Source organism: Elephantulus edwardii, unplaced genomic scaffold (assembly GCF_000299155.1).
Source record: "Elephantulus edwardii isolate Elephantulus edwardi_28Jun2011 unplaced genomic scaffold, EleEdw1.0 scaffold00355, whole genome shotgun sequence".
Taxonomy (NCBI): Eukaryota; Metazoa; Chordata; class Mammalia; order Macroscelidea; family Macroscelididae; genus Elephantulus; species Elephantulus edwardii.
The window spans coordinates 1,039,229-1,060,155 of NW_006400105.1; the positions used below are offsets into that span (position 1 = coordinate 1,039,229).

Below are 20,927 nucleotides of genomic sequence, written 5' to 3' on the forward strand. Positions count from 1 at the left end.
CATGTTCGATCTATCTCCGACTGTAAAAGTTGGTAGAAATCATCTATTTTTTCTTCTTTGGCTCTGGTTGTTGGTGCATATATCTGAATGATCTTAGCAATAGCAATAAGACAAGAGAAGCGAATGAGAGGTATCCAAATTGGCAAAGAGGAGGTAAAATTATCTCTCCAAGCAGATGATATGATAGTATACCTAGAAAACCCTAAAGACTCAGCAAGAAAACTATTGGACAAGTGGCAGGATACAAGGTCAACATACAAAAATCAGTTGCATTTCTCTATAATGACAAAGATAATACAGAGCTGGAACGAAGAAAAACAATACCCTTCACAAAACTAATGAAAAATTAAATACTTCGGAGTAAATCTAACCAGAAGAAAAAAAAAACTACTCAAAGAAAATTAGAAAGCATTACTACAAGAAACAAATAGAGGCCTGGAGAATTGGAAGAATATCCCTTGCTCGTGGATAGGAAGACTCAATATTGTGAGAATAGCAATACTACCAAAGACAATTTACACGTTTAATGCAATCATAACACAAATATCAATCCCATTCTTCAAAGAGATGGAAGAGGCAATCCCCAGTTTCATTTGGAATGAAAAGAAGCCCAGAATAAGCAAAGCACTCCTTAAAAACAGAAGCATAGTAGGTGGTGTCTCCCTCCCTGATTTCAAATCCTACTACACTACCGTGGTGGTAAAGACAGCATGGTACTTACTGATACAATAACAGACACATGAACCAATGGAATAGAATTGAGAACCCGGAGATCAGCCCATCTACCCATGGTCAACTGATTTTTTTACAAGGAGATGAAATCAGTTCAGTGGGGAAACAACAGCCATTTTAACAAATGGTGTTGGCAAAACTGGAAAAATATCTGCAGAAGACTCAAGCAAGATCCACATACCTCACTCCATATAAAAAACAACTCAAGGTGTATCATGAACCTAGGACTAAAACAAAGGACTATAAACTTCATTAAAGAAAAGCTAGGAACAATGCTAGAAGTCCTATTTCACAAGTTAAACAGTCTTCCAAGTATCCTGAAAAATCTACAAGCAGGAGAAAATAAATTAGATGAATGGGATCTTCTAAGAATCAAATCCCTATGCATATCTAAAAACTTCTCCAACAGGGTAAAAACGGAAGCCACCAACTGGGAAAAAGTATTTGAAAATTACATAGCAGATAAGGGACTTATATCCAGAATTTATAAAATACTTGAACACCACAACAAGATAAAGGTAAATAATCCAGTAGAAAAATGGGCACAGGATATGAACAGACACTTCACCGAAGAAGACATTAATATGGCTAACAAGCACATGAGGAAATGTTCAAAATCCCTAGCTCTAAGAGAGATGCAAATTAAGACAACGATGAGATATCATCTCACCCCATTCAAAATACCAAAATTTAATAGAACAGCAAGTAACAAATGCTGGCGAGGTTGTGTAGAAACTGGAACCATTATTTACTGTTGGTGGGAGTGTAAAATGGTGCGACCACTGTGGAAGGCAGTATGGCGTTTTCTTAAAAAGTTGCAAATAGAGATACCATTTGACGCAGCAATTCCACTACTGGGAAAATACCCCAAAGAGACCATAACTGACACTCAAGCAGATATACACACATCCATGTTTATTGCAGCTTTATTCACAATAGCAAGGAGTTGGAAACAACCTAAGTGCCCATCCATAAACAAATGGATAGAGAAGCTGTGGTATAGTCACACAATGGAATACTATGCTGCACTGAAAAACAAAGAACTTATACAATATTATTCAAAATGGGTGACCCTGGAGGACATTATGCTAAGTGAATTATCTCAGTCACAAAAGGATAAATACTGCATGGTGCCACTGTTGTAAAACAGGACTGACTTTGGGGTTGGGGAGTGACCGAGAAAGATGGGTTCTATAATGTATACTGCCTTTTAACAGATGATGGAGAAAACTGTTTAAAAGGGATATGTGATTAGCTATTTTTGTCATGACAGGAGTCTAGAGAGATGGCTTCATGATGGAGTGGACCTGGGGGAGGGTTTGTAAAACAATGAAAGAATTTTTCTTTTACTTTTCCAAGAAGGTAGTGTACTAGGGGGGAGGGTTGGGAGGGGAGAAAAGTGCAACAGTGAATGAATGGAAATCCAAAGTCTCTGTAAATTTTTACTGAAATTAATAATAAATTTAAATTCAAAAAAAGAAAGAAAAGATGTCCGTTATTTTAGGAACTTGAGAGTTAGTGGCACTAGACTTTTGACTTTATGGATAGTCCTGTGGCACCTTTGAATAAGTGAGTGAGACTGACCAGAAAGTAGACATGGAGTGCCAAATACTAGCTTAGAGACAGTAAATATTAATATTTTCTTTTAAAAATAATCTTGTCAAGTCCTCAAAACCTGAAGGTTCTGGAGAAGATGGTTCAGTTGCCTTGATCATTCAAAGGCACAGGAAAGTATGGATGGGAAATAAAAATAACCAGAGGGGAAAAAAAGAGTGGAGCTTTGCAAGGTCATCACCACAGCCTGGAAACGAAAGAATATGTTATATTCACATTTCTCTGGTTATTCTTAACTTCTAGCTGCCAATATTGGATGAGTTTGGGAAGTTAGGGACATTCACTCTGTGTTTTGTTGTATTGTGATATTAGAAGGAATCATTTACTGTAGATTTTGTTTTAACTTATTTCTTATTAAGAGGGATGGAAAGGAGGGATGGCCAATGCCTTCCTTGATCAAAGATATCTTTGTGGTAAGAACAGGTCAAAGTCCATGAGAAGAGTTTTTTGATCAGCTCTATCCACAATGTTATAGAGGGACTTTTATCAGCAGACATGCAGAGATTATAGGTATTCAAATTCTAACTCATTGCTGTTGAGTTGGAATTGACTCATAGGTTGAAAATCATATTGGAAAAGATTGCCCATTTTTCTCCCACGGAGTCGCTGGTGGATTCAAACTGCCGGAGAGTCATTACCTTTAGGTTTGCAGCACAACTCTATATAGGCTATACCACCAGAGCTCCCTACTGATATCATTGTTGTTGTTGTGTACTCTCGAGTCATTAGTAAATTATCACTTACTTTCCAGCAGATTTTCAGAGACAATAAATCACATGAGCAGAGATGACCCATCTTTACAGTCTTGGAAACTCTATGGTATATTTCTTCTATGTCCTATAGTATTGCTATGAGTAGGTTAGAATCAACTCCAAGACAATGGATTTGGTATTATTAATATATGAAGAAAACAATGGTCAGGGAAGTTAGGGTCTTCTCCTAGGACATAGATTTGGGATACAGTAGAGCTGAGGCTTTTTTTTTAGCAGAAAAGTGTAATCCCAAAATCTGTGTCCTTGATTACTTACTGAACAATAACTAGAGCTAGCAGCAGGATAATTATTAGTTAAACCTGTTTAAAAGAAATAAAAAATGACTAGGCCAAGGTCACACAGTTAGAACTTGATGGAACTTCGCTTTCCCACCAGTTACTAACATGAGACAGTAGAAAGACCTTGAAATTACATAAATATATATTGGAATCTTGTTTCCAACATGAAATTAATGTGTGATCTTGAGTGAATCGCATTGTTTTGCTTAGCCTGATTTTTCCCTTTGATAAAAACATGTCATATTTTCCCCATACATATTTTATCTACAAAAAACAAGTTTCTTTGATTTACATAAATATCTACTGAGATGATATTTTCAAAGTATCTAGCACAGCTTAAACAAAATAGTGGTTCAATAAATAGGGGCTAGCTGTGTAGTAGCCCTTTAGTGGGAACAAAATAGTACTGTCTGAGCTCCTCTTCCATATCAGGACTTGTGATAGGAGCTGTAGACATATTAATCAAGATGTAATTCTTGTCTCCCTTGAACTGAGTACCCCACATCTTTGGAAAAAATCTGGAAAAGAAAGTCACAGAGACAAACCTGAAACCCTAAGGCAGGGCCACATTGATATCTGTTCACCATGTGAAGGCAGTATGTAGCGAACTGAATAAAAATCTCAAAAATGTGAAAAATAATGTGGAACTGAAAGTCAAAGCTCCAAAAGTCCATAAGAGCTAGGTATGCTGCAGTGTCATTAGTAATGCTACTTTAAAAATTCAGCTCTTGGTGAGCTCTGGTGGCCTAGTGGCAATAAGCTGCACTGCCATCTCAGAGGGGCATGGTTCGAATCCACCAGATGCTCTGCTGGAGAAAGAGGAACAATCTCCTTTTGTACCAGTCAAAATCCTATTTGACAGTACACACACACACACACACACACACACACTAACATAAAATAAAAAAATAATTTTTTTAAAAAAGAAATTCAGCTCTTCTAATTCCTTAGAAACAGTATCCTAGAGTTAGATTCCAACTGCAACACTACACATTAGCTGTATGATCTTATGGAAGCTGATACATTTCGTTGAGCATCATTTTCCTCATTCAAAAGTGAGGAGCCAAAATTATATCAATGTCACTGAATTATATAAGCAGGACTTGTTCAGATGAAGCTTACTTTGTTATGTATATTTTACCACAGTTTTAAAAAGAGCGAATGTTACAGTTGCTATCACATCAGATTGTCATGAGGAATGACTGAGATAATATATAGAAAATATTTAACATAGACCTGGCATCAGTTTAACAAATGACGCATTGAAGTATCATCAGTCCTCACAATCACAGATCTTACTCTAGGTTGCTTAGGAAATTTACAAGGGGACAAGGTTGAGTGGTGTTTAATTTTCTAAAACATAATGCATAATGATTTTATGAAATACAGTATGAATGAGGAATAGTGTAAAACACAATATGAATGAAGAATAGTGTAAAACACAATGTATACTAACTTTGTAAGCAAACAAATTTTTTTTAAAAAAATTAAAATATCTGAGTTAAACTACAATGCAAGTGAGAAGCAGAACCAAAATGACAACATTGGGAAAGGAACACTTTTAACAAGACTTTCACCCTCACCACTCCCCATCAACCACCACCCTGAATGCCTCCTAGCAACTTACTTTATAGCTTTAGCAAAGTCATCTTACATTGGCTGATTTGCTCAGCTTTCCATTACTTCACCGTTATATAAAATAACCCAGCTCTCCCCCTCTCCCTGTCACTCCTATTACCTCAATCACCACCATGTAAGCTTGGATAGACTTTGTACTTATGTGAAGTATGGACTAAGGAACACTTACTCATTGAAAACCAGGTCTGGGGCGAAGTATAGCATCCTAGAGTTGACATTGGTGAAGGACCGCCAGCCCATGGCAAACACCATAAGGCCCATCCAGGAATACTGAATGACTGCCATCTGATCATCCACATGCAAGTTACGGAAGCCTAGAGAGGAAGAGAAGGAATTCTAATCAAACTAGATACTGAGAAACTGAGGAAAATCTAGACTGCAAACTTTAGGCACTTTGGTCACCTCTGAGAAGTCTAGGGACCATCAGTGTTAGTTCCTAAGGAGTGAAGAAAAAAACCAATCTGAAAAGTGGGTAAAACTCCCTTGCTCTCCCTACTGCACTGAGCTGCTATTATAAAGCTCATATGGGATAATGATGGACCCAAAAACGACATTGTCTGTTGGAAGAAGATAACAATCTGACATTTATTGGCTGCTTACAATCAACAAACTATTTCCTAAGTATGTTACTTACATTAATTTATATAATCCTCACAAAATATGGTAATTTAGGTACAATCATTAACCCCTTTCTGTAATGATGTGAATTGAGTCAGAGAGATGATAAGGAATCAAGATCACACAAGTAGTAATTGATCAAATTCCCAAGCCAAGCTGACTCCAAAGTCCATACTTTTTATCACTATGTATATCTTTTTTAAAAAAAATACACTATACTGATCATTTCTCCCATATAAATGTCAATTTCACTTTAACAAAGCTTTTTACTAGCTACATTGTTATTTGACCTGTGCTGCCAAAACAAAGGTATGTGATTCAAAACCCATCAGCTGCTCTGCAGAAGAAAGATGGGCAATCTCCTCCCATGCGATTTACTATCTCTGAAAACCAACTGAAGAGTCAGTTATGGGTTGGTTCTGACTTGACGATACACAACAACAACAACAAATCTGGAAGGGGATTGCATATCAGGTTGAGCTGAAATTCTGAAGGCAAGTGGTTCGAGGCCACCAGCTGCTCCATAGGAGAACGATGGGCAGTCTCCTCCCCTGCAATTAACTGTCTCTGAAAACCCGCTAGAGGTCAGCTATGGGTCGGTTCTGACTCAATGGTACACAAAAACAACAGCAACAACACCAACACATGGGATGGGCAACTTAACAACCTCTAGCTTCTGTAAACTGTCTACATGATCCCTCTCTTTGACTCTTTCTGCTCCTCTCCCCCAGAACAACTGATAGATTAAAACCTTTAACATTTTGGTTAGTAGCCCAAAGCTTACCCATTGGGCCACCAAAGCTAGTATGCAAAGAATGTAAAACAGTTAGTGAAACAATTAATGAAAACAAGTTAATCTAAAGAGGCAGTTCCTTACCCCCAACCACAGAATATTTTAAGCAAAAATATATTTACTCTCTCAAATCTACACACAGTCAACAACATACTCTCATTTTTGCAATATGGAGAAAAAAATTTTATCTACAAATTGGTATAATTTACTTTTTAAATTTATCTCTCTAAATGTTCAGGTTTTTCATTCATAGGGTCACGATGAGTCATCTACGACTTGACGGCACTTAGCAACAACAAAAACAATAACAATGAAAGGGTTTTGTTGGCCTAGTGGATAGAAAGTTCTACTACCAAGCCAAAGGTCGGTGATTTAAATCTGAGGCCCTCAGGCCTGGTTTTAATTGTTCTTTGTCAAACATTCTTCTAAGTGGCACAGTACTTGTTTGTCCGTTTGCTGTATAGGGTAACTCGTGGTTGCTGTGATGCTAGACGCTGTGACACTTATGTGTCAAATGGGATAATGATTACCAGTGGTGGACAGTGTTTGGTGGAGCTCCCTGATTAAAACAAGCTTGGAAGCAGGAGTGGCATCCACTTCCAAAGTAGCTTGTCTCCGGAAACTCTACGAACTTGGAGAAATGATTAAAGTTATACAAGTGTCCAGGTCTTTCATTCATAGGGTCACTATGAGTCATTTACGACTTGATGGCACTTAACAACAACAAATTATAATTACAAGTAAAATTTTAAGAACTATTTATGAAATATAAAGTTTGAATATTTGAGTATTTGTTATTAATCTTTACCATTAAATATTAACTTGTAATTTAATATCTAAGTTGTGCAGTGACCAATATGAGATCCATTCCTATAAGCTCTCAAAGTCTAACATGTTGATTAAGAATTCAATTGTGCAGTCAGGCTAAAATTTAAATATTTTTGTTTTGTTATTTTAGGAGTCATCAAGTAAGTAATGTATAGTAACACTCTGTACAACAAAACTAGACATTGTGTGATCCTGTGCCACTCTTACATGCTCCCTTACTCTTAAGCATATTGTTATAGCCCCTGTATCACTCTGTCTCATTGAGGGTATTCCTTTTTGCATTGACCCTCTACTTTAACAGACATTATGTCTTTCTACAGAGACTGACTCCTTCTTATAACATGTCTGGACATGTTTATGCATGACAAAGTCTCATCATTCTCTCTTCTAAGGACCATTTTGGCTGCATCTTTTCTAATAAAGATTTATTTGTTCACTTGGCAATCCTAGAATTTTCAATAGTCTTCACTAAAACCACAATTCAACAACATCAGTGATTTGGTTTTCCTTATTCATTTTTTCAGTATTTTACAAAAATATTAGGTAATTGAAAATACCACAGCTTGAGCCAGGAGCGCCTTAGTCCCCAAAGTGACATCTTTCCTCTAGTATTTTACAGTGGTCTTGGCAGCAGATTTATCCAATACAATATGTTGTTTAATTTCATTACTTCCATGGGAGTTGATTATGAATCCAAGTAAGATGAAATCCTTGACAATTGCAATCTTTTCTTCATTTATGATGATGATGATGTTTATTGCTGTAGGATTTTTTTTGTTTTCTTTATATTGAAGTGCAATCTATACTGAAGATTATAGTGTTTTATTTTCTTCAGTAAGTGCTTCAAGTTTTTGTTTTCTTTTTTTTAAATTTTATTTTATTATTTTTGTGTGCGTGTACCATCAAATCAGATCTGACTGGTACAGGAGGAGATTGTCCCTCCTTACTCGGCAGAGCATCTGGTGGATTCGAACCGTTCGCCTCTGTGATTGTAGTTGCAGCTCCTTGCCACTAGGCCACCAGAGCTCCCCTCAAGTTTTTGTTTTCTGAAAGCAGTTACTCCATTTGTATGTTGCAGGTTGTTGATTAATTTTCCTTCAATCCTGATGATTTCTTCTTCTTCATACAGTTCAGTTTCTTAGATTATTTGTTTAGTTACAAATTGAATGGATGTGGTGAAAGGATGCAAAGCTGATACACACTTTTCCTGACTGCTTTTTGGTCTATGAACAATATATGCATGAGTACAGCTAAGTGTTCTGAAATTTTCCTGCTATTTTATTTTGCTAATTTCACAATATTATCCACAATTTGTTACAATTCTCACGGTCAAATGTCAATGTATACTAAATGAAACATAAACAAACATCGTTTTATTATTCTCTTTTTTTATAGTCCTTTGCCAGTATGATAATGGCAGTAGAATGGTAGGAAACTAGTAAATGCAAGAAGCTTCTTGAGTAGAGAATAGAAAAGAAGTGTAATATTGTGAAGAAACAAGAAGGAATGGGGCAGAAGAAAAAAGGAGCCTGAAGGTGGTGTGCAGAAAGATTATAGTTAGGAAATCCTGTGGGAGAAGTTCTACTCTGTCATGAAGAATTACCAAGTACTGGAAGTAATGGCACCCAACAACAGAAAGTTATTCTGAAGAATTGTGTTCGAAGAATACTTCATGCTTTCACATGCCTCTTTATCCCTAAATAGGCAGTTGCCTTTGCCTAGAATGCTTATTCCCCTTCGCTACACTTTCCATCTGATAACATATACACTTACAAAGATTTTTCCTACTCATTCAAGAAGACATAATGATTCTTACAGGTTGCACTTTAGGGCCTAAATATACTCATTACACAGCATTCCATTTTCTCTATCCACTCAGAATAGTCTACCCCTTAAGATTTATAGCTTTTTGAAAATAGGAATAATACATTCTTAACTGGAGTAATGGATTTGAGTGTGTCGGAGTCAGTGAGACTGGCTCTGGATAGGGTAGGGTTCAGAGCTATTGTATACAGAGTTGCTTTGATTTGCAGGCAACTTGATGACACATGATAACAACAGCCGTACGTACTACACGTAGTATAGGAGCTCTGTGGCATAGTCCATAAGGAGTTGTTCTACTAATCCGAAGGCTAATTCTTTCTTTTTGAAGTTCACCAGTGGTTACTTAGGAGAATTATAGCCTTCCAAAAGCCAATTGGCAGGTCAGCTGTGATTCAATCCTAATTTGACAATGAGTAATTAAGAGAGTGCATTTGAGTAAGCACTTACTTGAATAAGCACTAAATAAAGGCATTGTAGTAAGCACTTTGCTGTTTGGGTTGTTAAGTGACATCAAGTCAAGTATGACTCATAGGGACTCTATGAACAACAGATCTGAACCCTGTCCTATCCTGTACCATCCTCATCCTCTCTGACACTTGAGCCCATTACTGCCGTCTCTATGTCAAGATATGTCAGTGTGTTTCTGCTCCATTGCTTTTCCATATGTCACTATGCGGATCATTGCTGAAGTCACTATGACAATCACTTTCTAAGCATGTTATTCCTTTCCAACTTATACATATATAGAAAACAATTTGAAATGCCATGACTTGGATCAGGCACACTGATATCCTCTATTCTTTAAATTGATATTCATAAATTTTTAGCCCTTCAAAGAGGTCCTTGATAGTATATTTGCATAGTGCAACTTGCCATTTGATTTATTCACTGCTCCTCTCATGAGTGTTTTTTTGTGGAGCCAAATAAAATGAAATAATTGACAACTTCAACCTTCTTTCCATCTGTCATATTGGTCCATTGGTGGAATTTTTGTTTTCTTGATGTTGAGATGTAATCCATATTGAAGACTGTAGTCTTAGTTTTTGATCTTCAGTAAAGGTTTCAAGTTTTCTTTCTTTTTTTAAAAAGAAGATCCATTTTTATTTATTTTATAATTAATTTTGTGATTAGCTTTCTAATTTTTTCCATTCACATTGTGTTTTTTATGATAATTTCCATACATTGTGTCTTATAAAGTTAATCACCATTGATCTATGCCCACTATTACTCCATCTTTTCAAACCCTCCCTGACTCTTTCCTAATTCTTTTGCCCTCTCCCTCTACTCATCAAACTCTGTGACCCCGTGATTCCCCCTACCCACTCTCAGACCCTTGACCCCTTCCTTACCTTCCCTCTTGGGTTATTCATAAACATGTTACTGGTTATCCATCTGTTTTCACTATAATGGTCTTAGGTAATATTTGTCCTTATAAGACTTCCATGTTATATAATATTTTTCAAAATTGTTGCTCCTGAGTTCTGCATCGTATTCCATCATGGCAGCAGGGCGGTCCCAGAATGACTGCACCGGGCACCCCAGAGCTAATCCGAAAGTCAGCAAGCCCCGCAGAATGTACCACAATTTCTCTATTCAGTCATTTGATGATGCATATTTGGGCTGATTCCATGTTCTTACTATTGTAAATAACACTGCTATGAATATCAGTGTTGTTGTTTTACAAATCTCCACGTATACCTCACTTTTGTTTTGTTTGGGATATATTGCTACCAGTAGAATAGCTGGGTCATAAGGAATCTCTGTGTTCTGCTTTTTAATGAAAAAGAAAACACTTTCCAGAGTGGTTGTACCATTTTACAATCCCACCAAAAATGTGTGAAAATTCCAATCTCTCCACATCCTCTCCAGCATTTCTTGCTTGCTGACCTGCCAAAGTTGGACACTGGTATTGGGTTGAGATATCATTGTGGTTTTGAATTGAACCTTTCTTATTGTTAGTGATTTTTTAGCATTTCTTCATGTGTCTTTTGGCCAGTGTTTTCCTCTGTGAAAAGTCTTTTCATATCTTCTGCCCATTTGGTAATTATATTATTAGTCTTTTTCTTGAAGAGGCTATGGAGTATTCTGTAAACTTTCATTATGAGACCCTTGTCTGAGATGACATTGTGAATATTTTTTTTCTCCTGTCAGTAGGTTTTATTTTCAACCTGTTGGAAAATGTTTTTGATGCACACAGGTACTTAATCTTTAGAAGGGTTCATTAATCAATGCTATCTTCTCTTTCTGAGAGCAAGGATGTGTCATCTGCATAATGTAAGTTGCTCAATTTCCTCAAATACTCATGTCATGTTTTTTTTCTTTAGATAGTCCAGCTTGTTAAATTATTTTCTCAGCATACAGGTTGAAAAGGTATCAAAAAATGACACAATCCTGATGCACATCTTCCCTGATTTTAAATCATGCTCTGTTTGATGACAATTTCTTCGCATATACACAGGTTTTGCAAGAACAAGTAGTGTTCAGGAATTCTCATTATTCTCAATATCTGTTTAGATAACATTTTTTACACTTTACTTGTTCATAACCCTATTTTACTCTCACTATAACCTCGAATTATAGTAAATATAGCACTTTAGCAACAAAGAAGCTGAGGGCCACAGAAATTAACTGACTTGGCCAAGGCTATATAGTCTGCATGTGACAAAGTTAAGACTAGATTTCTGGTGTTTTTATCTTCTTCTCTAGTTACAATTCAAAGACTTTATAATAAGGTCACAATTAGTTTATAAGGTCTATAAGGTCAGGCCTCAAGACTATACTATCCAGATATTGTTCGATAATTCATCCCTGACCACTCACAGATCTTTTCCCTCCCTTCTATTTTCTTTTAGGTTTCAAGTCTCCCAGATATTAGAAGTTTTAAAGTCCATTTTTAATGTGACCTTATCATATCACATAACACATTGCTTGGTTGCATTGGCAAGATGACAGTCTGTTCACATTATCAGGCCCCAAATTATTTCTTGCCTATGTCTTTCTGTAGCACAGAATATCTGGGACAAGCCACTCTCAAATATAGAAAAGAAGAAAAGATCAAGGATATATAAAAAACAAAAAAATCCTCACTTCTAGACCAATAAGTAAAATTATGATAGGTGAGGTAAAAGAGTGGATTTGTTTAAGATTTTTACTTGGATTCATGATCAACACCTAAGATAACAGTGGTCAAGACCTCAAAAGACATGCTGCATTGGGAAAAATCTGTTTTAAATGACCTCTTCAAGAACTTCTTCAATGTTCTCTTTGCAGAACATTTAGCAAGGATGTTATTTAAAGACTAAAGTAAGCCTATTCCAAGCCATAGCTGTTTCAATTACTTCCTATCCAGCTCAAAGTTGGCCAGTGAATAAGGATGACAGAAAAAGAATCAATGCTTTTGAGTTGTGGTGTTAGAAAAGTGTACTGAATATCTCATGGATTGGTAAAAGAACAAGAGTGTTCATTACAGGCAAGGATGGTGAGACGTCTTCTCACCCATACTGGACATGTCAGGAGGGGACAGTCCTTGGAAAAAGGCATCATAGTGGAGGAAATACAGAGTCAAAGAAAGGAAGACTCCAACAAGATGTATTGACACAATCAATGTAACAATGGATTAAAGCACATCCGAGATCATGAGTTTGTTCATATGGTTGCTATAAATTGTAGTAGATTTGATGGCACCTAATAACAACAACATGGGAAAGAAGGCAGGGAGTTTAAATCTTTAACCTCTTGGATAGGAGTTAGTAGGGGAGGCTGTCAAGGAAAAACCCTAACTGATGGACATTTCTCTTATTGCAGTATGTAAATATGAGGGAGGCTACAGAAGAAAATGATCATTAAAATGTACAAATATCACTGAGGCAGTCATTAGTGATGTGTTGTGGATTTTTTTCTTCACAAATATGCCAGAGAAACAACAAAGAGGAGAGATAAAAGGGAAAACAATTTGTATGTAATGATCGTTAACGATCCTTATGAGAACAGTTTGGTATTCAAGACTAAATATTGTACTTACACCAGCAGGTTAATTTTGCTATATGTTTCATTTGATCATGATACCCAAGTCTGTTCTTTGGTGTCTTTGTTCTAAGCAATAACTCCAGACTACATATTCTTTTAGGTATAAACTCAACTCACTATATATTTGGCACCACGTTGGGCTGTTTTGAGAAACAGAAATCATTCTCAAGTTTTGAAATGTATCTAACATGTTAGGAAGCAGAGACAATGATTATTTTCTCATGAGAATCTAATTAACATCATTTTCAGCAATTAACAGTGCAAGTCTGTAGTTCCAGGTCTAGTGTGTAAGAAAAGGCCCCAAAACCCCAGTGTGGAAAATACTTGCCTTAGTGCACCTACCAGACAAGATCTTCAAAAAAGATGATTTGACATTGGGAGGCATGCACGAGTTTCTAGACATTATTAGTACTAACGACTGCAGTGCTCAATATGGATTGAGGCTCAATGTCAAGAAGACAAAGATTCTCACCACTGGACCAATTGGCAGCATCAGGATGAATGGTGACGCGATTGAGAATGTTCACAGCTTTAGTCAACTTGGCTGCACAATCAACACTCTTGGGACCAGCAGCCAGGAAATAAAAAAAACGTATTGCGATGGGAAAGTCTGCTGTTAGGGACCTCTCTAAAGTACTGAAGAGCAGCGGTGTATCTCTGGAGACTAAGGTGCGTCTGGTACAGGCCATGGTCTTTGCAATCATTTGTTATGCGTCAGAGAGTTGGATAATGACCAGGGAGGATAGAAGGAGAATTGATGCTTTTGAGCTTTGGTGTTGGAGAAGAGTGTTGCGTGTACCATGGACTGCTAAGAAAAAAACAAAACAAAACAAAACAGATTCACCCTGAAGAGGGTTAAACTGGGCTGCTCCTTGGAGGCAAGGATTCTGAGGCTTCGTCTGACATACTTTGGTCATGTTGTAAGGAGAGACCTGTCCTTGGAGAAGGACAGCATGCTTGGAAGGGTGGAGGCCAGGCTCAGGAGGGGAAGGCCCTCTGGGTGATGGATTGATTTGGTGACTGGGGCAATCAGGATTAGTGTGTCGGATATAATGAGATCGGCACAGAACAGAGCAGAGTTTAGAGCTGTTGTACATAGGGTCACTATGAGTCACAAGCAACTCGATGGCACATAACAACAACTCAAAGCTTTGATTTAGCATTCAATTTTCATAATAATGAGTCATCATTTACAGAGCACTTTTATGTTGCAGCTTCTATACTACATGTTCTTTATACATAATTTATAATTTGGATAGTAATTAGCAAGGTTGAACCTCTACCATATGTACAGAAAACAGAAACTGAAAAACTGAGAAGCCATGTGACTTGCTCGAGTTTATATAATTATTGTAGCGCTAGAACTCCAAAGTAGCTGAATTTTATTTAAAAAATGCTGTGTTCATCACCTCATGTTTGGTAGTTATCAATTATTGTGCCAGGTACTCTTCTATGCAATTTCCATGTATCATCACCGTCTGATTTTATTCCTAGCATAATTCTACACAGAAAACAGAGACTCAATCTATTAAATAAACAAACCTAACTGTTAAGTAATTATATTAATAACTCCAAATTCTCTTCTGTTGAGTCTGACTCAGAATATAGGACAGAAGACTGCCTTATCTTTCTTGAACAGAACTGTCAGTAAGTTCAGACTTCTGATATTCCGTTGCCAGGCCAAAGTCTAACCTACTACCTCCAGAACTCCTTATATGAAGAACGGTTCTAGGACTATGATGGTCCGCTTTTGAAGAGGCTCTATTCTTTTAAATAATTGAAGGCACAGATTATTTCTTTAGTTAAATTCACTGGGAACTTATTAAAGTGAAGAGAATACTTCATTCTTGGGGATTGAGCTGAGAAAAAATGGTGATAGCTGTATAGATTATGCCTTAGTAATTTAAATTAGCTTATTGTCAAGAACACTTGTTAATAGGAAATGAGAGAGTTTGAATTTATGTTCTGGCTCCACTTGCAAGTAGCAAGTGGAGTAAGTTAACTCTCTGAGTCTTGATGTGTGGAATTGTGGAATGGAAGTATTCTAGGAGAGGCCAGTCACTGGAGAAGGGCAACATGCTTGGAAAAGCACTTTTAAGAAAAAGGGAAGAAAACTCTCCATAAAATGGATTTACACAGTGATTGCAACAATTGGGTTAAGCACAACAGAACCTGTCTGGCCAGCACAGAATTGAGCAGGAATTCTTTCTCTTGTGTTTGGGGTTGCTATGAGTTAGAATTTACTCGATAGCATCTAGAAACAACATGATTCATGAGACTGTGGGACTATAACAAGCTATCAGTTGCCCCTTTAATTTGGTGGTAACTTAGGGCAACCCCCATAGGGTCTTAAATGCCTCATATGTTGGAAGTAGATTGTTGAACCTTTCCTCTGAGTAAACTCAAATAAGGAAGCTTTTGGTTAGTAGTCCAGTACAGCAGCTATTTCTTTACACTATCTAGGTACTCCTACTGTGAGGATTATTTGGAATCATATACATGTGAAAAGACTCTGTAACCTACAAGATTTGACAGGTTAGATGTATGAAAAGTGCTTGGAAAGATTAAACAGAAAGTCTATCATGAACAAGACACAAAAACATCCAACTGAGTAAGGGATAAGAATGAAATAAACTTTTTTCTTTTCTGCTTTTTTTCCTCTGTATGAGAACCCTCTGTTTTGGCACAGTGCATAAGGAACTAGTGTCCTTGGGCATCATCCCACAATTGACTCATTTACCTCAGCTTCCTAAACTGAGAAAAGGTTGTGAAAGATTTGATGACTGTGATCAGACTTTGTGGGCTGGAAAGACAAAGTAGGAGATTCATGGCCAAAATACAACGTCTTCAAAGGTAGAAAATTCAACATGACCTAAATGGCCTTGTAAGAGGCCTTGAATCCTCATTGTCAAGCTTGGATATAGAATTGCAGAGATATTTCTAAACTACAGTCCACTCACTCACTGCTATTGAGTCAAATCTGACTTATAGTTGGCCTCTATCAGGTTTCTGAAGCTGTAAATTCTTATAGGAAGAGACTTTTCATCTTTCTCCTGTAGAAGGGATGGTGGGTTTGAACTGCAGATGTTACAGTTAAGAGCTGAATCCTTAAGAGTTAAAAGAAGAAGTGATGGAGTTGGGAGGGCATTTGAACTCAAGTTGACCCTGATGTTATCACATAATTTCTCAAAAATTTAGTATCTTCATTTGTAAAACAAAGAAAGAACCCATACTTTACAGGATTCTTACACAGATAATCAGAATATACATATGTAACTGCTCTTCTTACTATACATAAGAATGATAGTTATTAGTAGAAGACAGTATAGAAGGAAGTCTTTGAGTCCACAACATGAGATGTGATTGTTGATATGTCAAAAGAACTTCTGAAGAATGAAATTTTAGAATTAGGAGAGCCCTTAAAGATCCTATGTGTCTTTGGTTTTCGAATTGGGTTCTATGAAAACTTAAGGGTCTGCAAGATGAGGGCTAAGTAATTCCTTGGATTGGTGAGAAAAAAAACGGAATCAGTGAGGTCTAGTTACACACTCTCACTATAAATCCAACACTAACACTTAGTTTTAGCTACATACAGTGCTTCTGAAAGAAAAGAAGTCTGCTAAAGGACAGTTTGTGAGTCACTGAATAGAACTTACAGGAGGCTTTTTCAAGCATTAGTATTTCAACAATCAAAATTGTTTTAAAAATCAATGGTCTAAAGAGAAAATGAGTTCTTTATCACTGGAGGTATGCAAGCAGGTGTTAGATAAATACTTGTTAATTCTTTCACTAAAAGAAACCCTGTTAATGATTAATAATTAATGATTAATTTGCTAATGGAAATTTTGCCAGTTAACTTACCAGAAGGCTTGCAGAGGAAAGACCTAGTGATAAAGACTGCAGCTTAAGAAACCCTATTCTCACTTCTACTCTGTTTTATAAGGTTACTGCAAGTAGAAGCTGACTCAATGGTATACAAAAGGAACAACAATTCCTTTGCTATTACCTAACCTTTCTTCTCACTATCTACTAAGGGGTTTTAAAGAGGTAGCCTAGTGTCAAAAAGCTGTGCTGCAATTCCAAAGGCATGTGGTTGAAATCCACTAGCTGCTCTGCGGGAGAAGGATGATTTACTGTCATTTACTGCCTCTGAAAACCCACTGGAGGGTCAGTTATGGGTTGGTTCTGAGGCGATGGTACTTAATAACAAGAGTTCTTTAGGGAACCGGTAGTGGCATGGCCCTTAGGGAGTTGGACTGCTAATACAAAAGCCACACCTCTCTGGAGGTATGAATCCATGCCAGTCTCATTCTGTGAAATTTACAGCCTCAGCAATCCAACAGAGGGTTAGTTTTGAATTGACTCTCCCAACAATGACTTTGAAAAGTTCTCTGAAGCAAAATTTAAAAAACATAAATTTATTCCAAACCTTATGTAGTGTATCTATCAACCATCTATCATCTATCTATCTATCTATCTATCTATCTATCTATCTATCTATCTATCTCTATATCTATATATTTATATCTATGTCATCTATATATCCCATATCAATCTCTTCACGCAATATACAAGTGGAGAAACTTAGATCCATAATGGGAAGGTGTCTGCTCAGAGATTACACAATGAGGTAATGGAAAGCTAAGATTAAAACCTAAGTGTTCTGACTCCCAAATACATAGTATTTATATTATGCCTCATTATTAAAGTGCCCCTGGTGTGGACATTGTAGGTAATGCTGATAATAGAATGACAATCACTCAAGACTATCTCTGAGGTTTGTATGTACACATGTAAAATAGAATCCTAAGAAATAGATATGAGATGTCTTTGTGATCATAAGGAAAATTGCTGACCTTTTCTAAGGGACATATGATCTCATTTTCTTTACAGGTCAAATGAGTATGATATCAATATTTCTTCTTTACAATTACAGTAGGATTATAAGAGTAAATATATAGAAAAATATTGCCATGATGCCTGGTCTATAGTAATACTCCCTAAATATAGTCTCCCTTATACCACGTATCCACTTTTGCCTTCCTTACCTGGTAAGGCCTTGGCCCACTTGACTACATGTACAAGCTGTCTCTCGCCCAATTCATTGAGGCTAGAAAGCAAGGCTGCAAAGGAGTCAGGCTGGTTGTTGTCATGTCCAGCACACACAACACCTGGCTCAATGGCTTCCAAAACATTCAGAAAAATAGGCTGACACTCATAGCCTTTGACGTGTGACACTGTCAGCTTTTGAGTTGACTCCTCTGTGGGGCTGGTGGCATTGGAGGCCTCTCCTTCCTCCTGTAGTTTCAGGTTACCAAGTTTCTTCAGTTTCCGAGCTGTTGGGAAGAAAAAGAAACCTGCATTTAGTATCAGAGACCAAAACACATAGTATAGCCACCCTGTTATGAAAATTGTCTAAACTAACAAGTTGTTGTTGTATACTGTTGAGTCTACTTATTCATAACTCACCCTTCAGAGGGAGTAAGGCACATTGGAGTTGATTACCCATATTTCTCTTGTGGAGATCCTGTTAGATTCAAAGTGAGTGCCTTTGGGTTGACAGTGAAATTCCTTACCAGTAGGCCACCAGAACTCAAGAAAATAAGAGTATATGAATTTTCTCTATCCACAGACCAACTTCTTTAAGGATGTTTGTTGTTATTGTGTACCATCAAGTCTGAATAGACCCATAGCTTCAGAGGGTTTTCAGAGGCAATTAACATCTCAGGAGGAGATGGCCCATCCTTTTCCCACTGAGCAGCTTTGGACTTGAACTGCAGGCTTTAGTACTACAGTGTAGCTTCTTGCCACTAGACCACCAGCACTCCTTTCCTTAAAGATAAATGCTCTATTTAAACACTAATGTTGTTGTTGTTGTTATGTGCCATCGAGTCACCTGCAATTCATAGAAACCCTAGGTACAACAGTGCTAAACTCCACCCTATCCTGTGCCAATCTCACCATCTCCAACACACCTACCCCCATTACCCCAGTCACTGAATCAATCCATCTCATCGAGGGTCTTCCTCTCCTGCGCTGTCCCTCCTCCCTCTCAAGCATGGCATCTCTCTCCAAGGACTGGTCCCTCCTTGCAATATGTCCAAAATATGTCAGATGAAGCTTCAGAATCCTTGCCTCCAAGGAGCAGCCCAGCTTCACCATCTCCAGGACAAACAAACCTGTTCGTTCTCTTAGCAGTCCATGGTATATTCAACACTCTTCTCCAATACCACAGTTCAAAGGTATCAATTCTCCTTCTATCATCCCTAGTCATTGTCCAGCTCTCTGATGCATGGCAAGTGATTGCAAAGACCATGGCATGCTATCAGGTGCACCTTAGTCTCCAGACTGACATCGTTCCACTTCAGCACTTTAGAGAGGTTTCTAACCACAGACTTTCCCTTCACAATACGTCTTTTAATTTCCTGGCTGCTGGTGTCAAGAATGTTAACTGCAGAGCCAAGTAAACCAAAACTGTGAACAATCTCAATCTCGCCACCATCCATTATGATGCTGCCAATCGGGCCAGTGGTAAGAATCCTTGTTTTCTTGATATTAAGCCTCAATCCATACTGAAGACTGCAGTCCCTGACCTTCCACAGCAAGCGCTTCAGGTCCTCCTCAGTTTTAGCCAGCTGGGTTGTGTCATCTGCATAACACAGATTGTTGATGATTCTTCCTCCAATCCTGATAACACATTCGTCCTCATAGAGATCCTCTCAGATCATCTGTTCTGCATATAGATTGGAAAGGTATGGAGACAGGATACAGCCCTGGCATATACCCTTCCCAATTTTGAACCATGCAGTGTTCACCTGCTTTGTTCTGACGACTGCCTCCTGGTCCAAGTATACGTTTCACATTAGCACAATCAAGTGTTCTGGGATTCCCATTCTTCTCAGAGTTAGCCACAGTTTGTTATGATCCACACAGTCAAACACCTTTGCATAATCAATGAAACACAGATATACATTCCTCTGGTACTCCTTGCTTTCAGCCAAGGTCCATCTAACATTAGCTACAATAGCTCTAGTACCATGACCCCGTCTAAAGCCAGCCTGCACTTCTGGTAGTTATTTGTTGATGTCCCGTTCCAGTCATTTTTGCATAATCTTTGGCAGAATCTTGCTTGCATGTGATAGTAATGATACTGTTCAATAATTTCCACACTCTGTGGGGTCAACTTTCTTTGGAATGGGAACAAATATAGATCTCTTCTAGTCAGTGGGCCCAGTGATTGTTCTCCAGATTTCTTGGCACAACTTGGTGAGCACATCTAAGGCAGCATCTGTTAGTTGAAATATGCCAATGAAGAAGCTGTACTGGAATCCCAGAGGCACGCGGTTTGAATCCACCAGATGGTCTGTGGGAGAAGGAGGGGCAATCTTCTCCTGTACCAGTCAGATCTGATTTGACAGTACACAAATACACAAAAATAATAAAATAAAATAAAAACTAAAATACAATAAAATAAAATCAAATTCCTGGGGTCTTATTCTTAGCCAATACTTTCAAAACAGTCTGAACTTCTTCCTGCATCACCGTAGGCTCTTACTCACATGTTGTTTCATTAAATTCTTCTGTGTCTGCCAATCCCTTTTGGTATAATGACTCTGTATATTCTCCATCTTCTTTTAATACTTACAAGATCACTCAATATTCTGCCCAAAGCATCTTTAAGTATTGCAACTCGAGGCATGAATTTTCTCTTCAGTTCCTTGAGCTTAAGAAATGCTGAGCGAGTTCGGCCCTTTTGATTTTCTGACTCTAGCTCCTAGCACATTTCATTGTAGTATTTTGCTT

General features: G+C 37.6%; 1 protein-coding gene across 1 annotated transcript in view; it reads right to left on the bottom strand.

The window, feature by feature from the left end:
• Positions 1 to 20,927, bottom strand: part of LOC102875920 (androgen receptor-like) — a 699,071-nt gene that overhangs the window by 13,358 nt on the left and 664,786 nt on the right. The window contains exons 4-5 of the mRNA XM_006901989.1: positions 18,173 to 18,460; positions 5,205 to 5,349 (exon numbers count right to left, since the gene is read on the bottom strand). Coding sequence (XP_006902051.1) covers positions 5,205 to 5,349; positions 18,173 to 18,460 — 433 coding nt within the window. The remainder of the gene's footprint in view (positions 1 to 5,204; positions 5,350 to 18,172; positions 18,461 to 20,927) is intronic.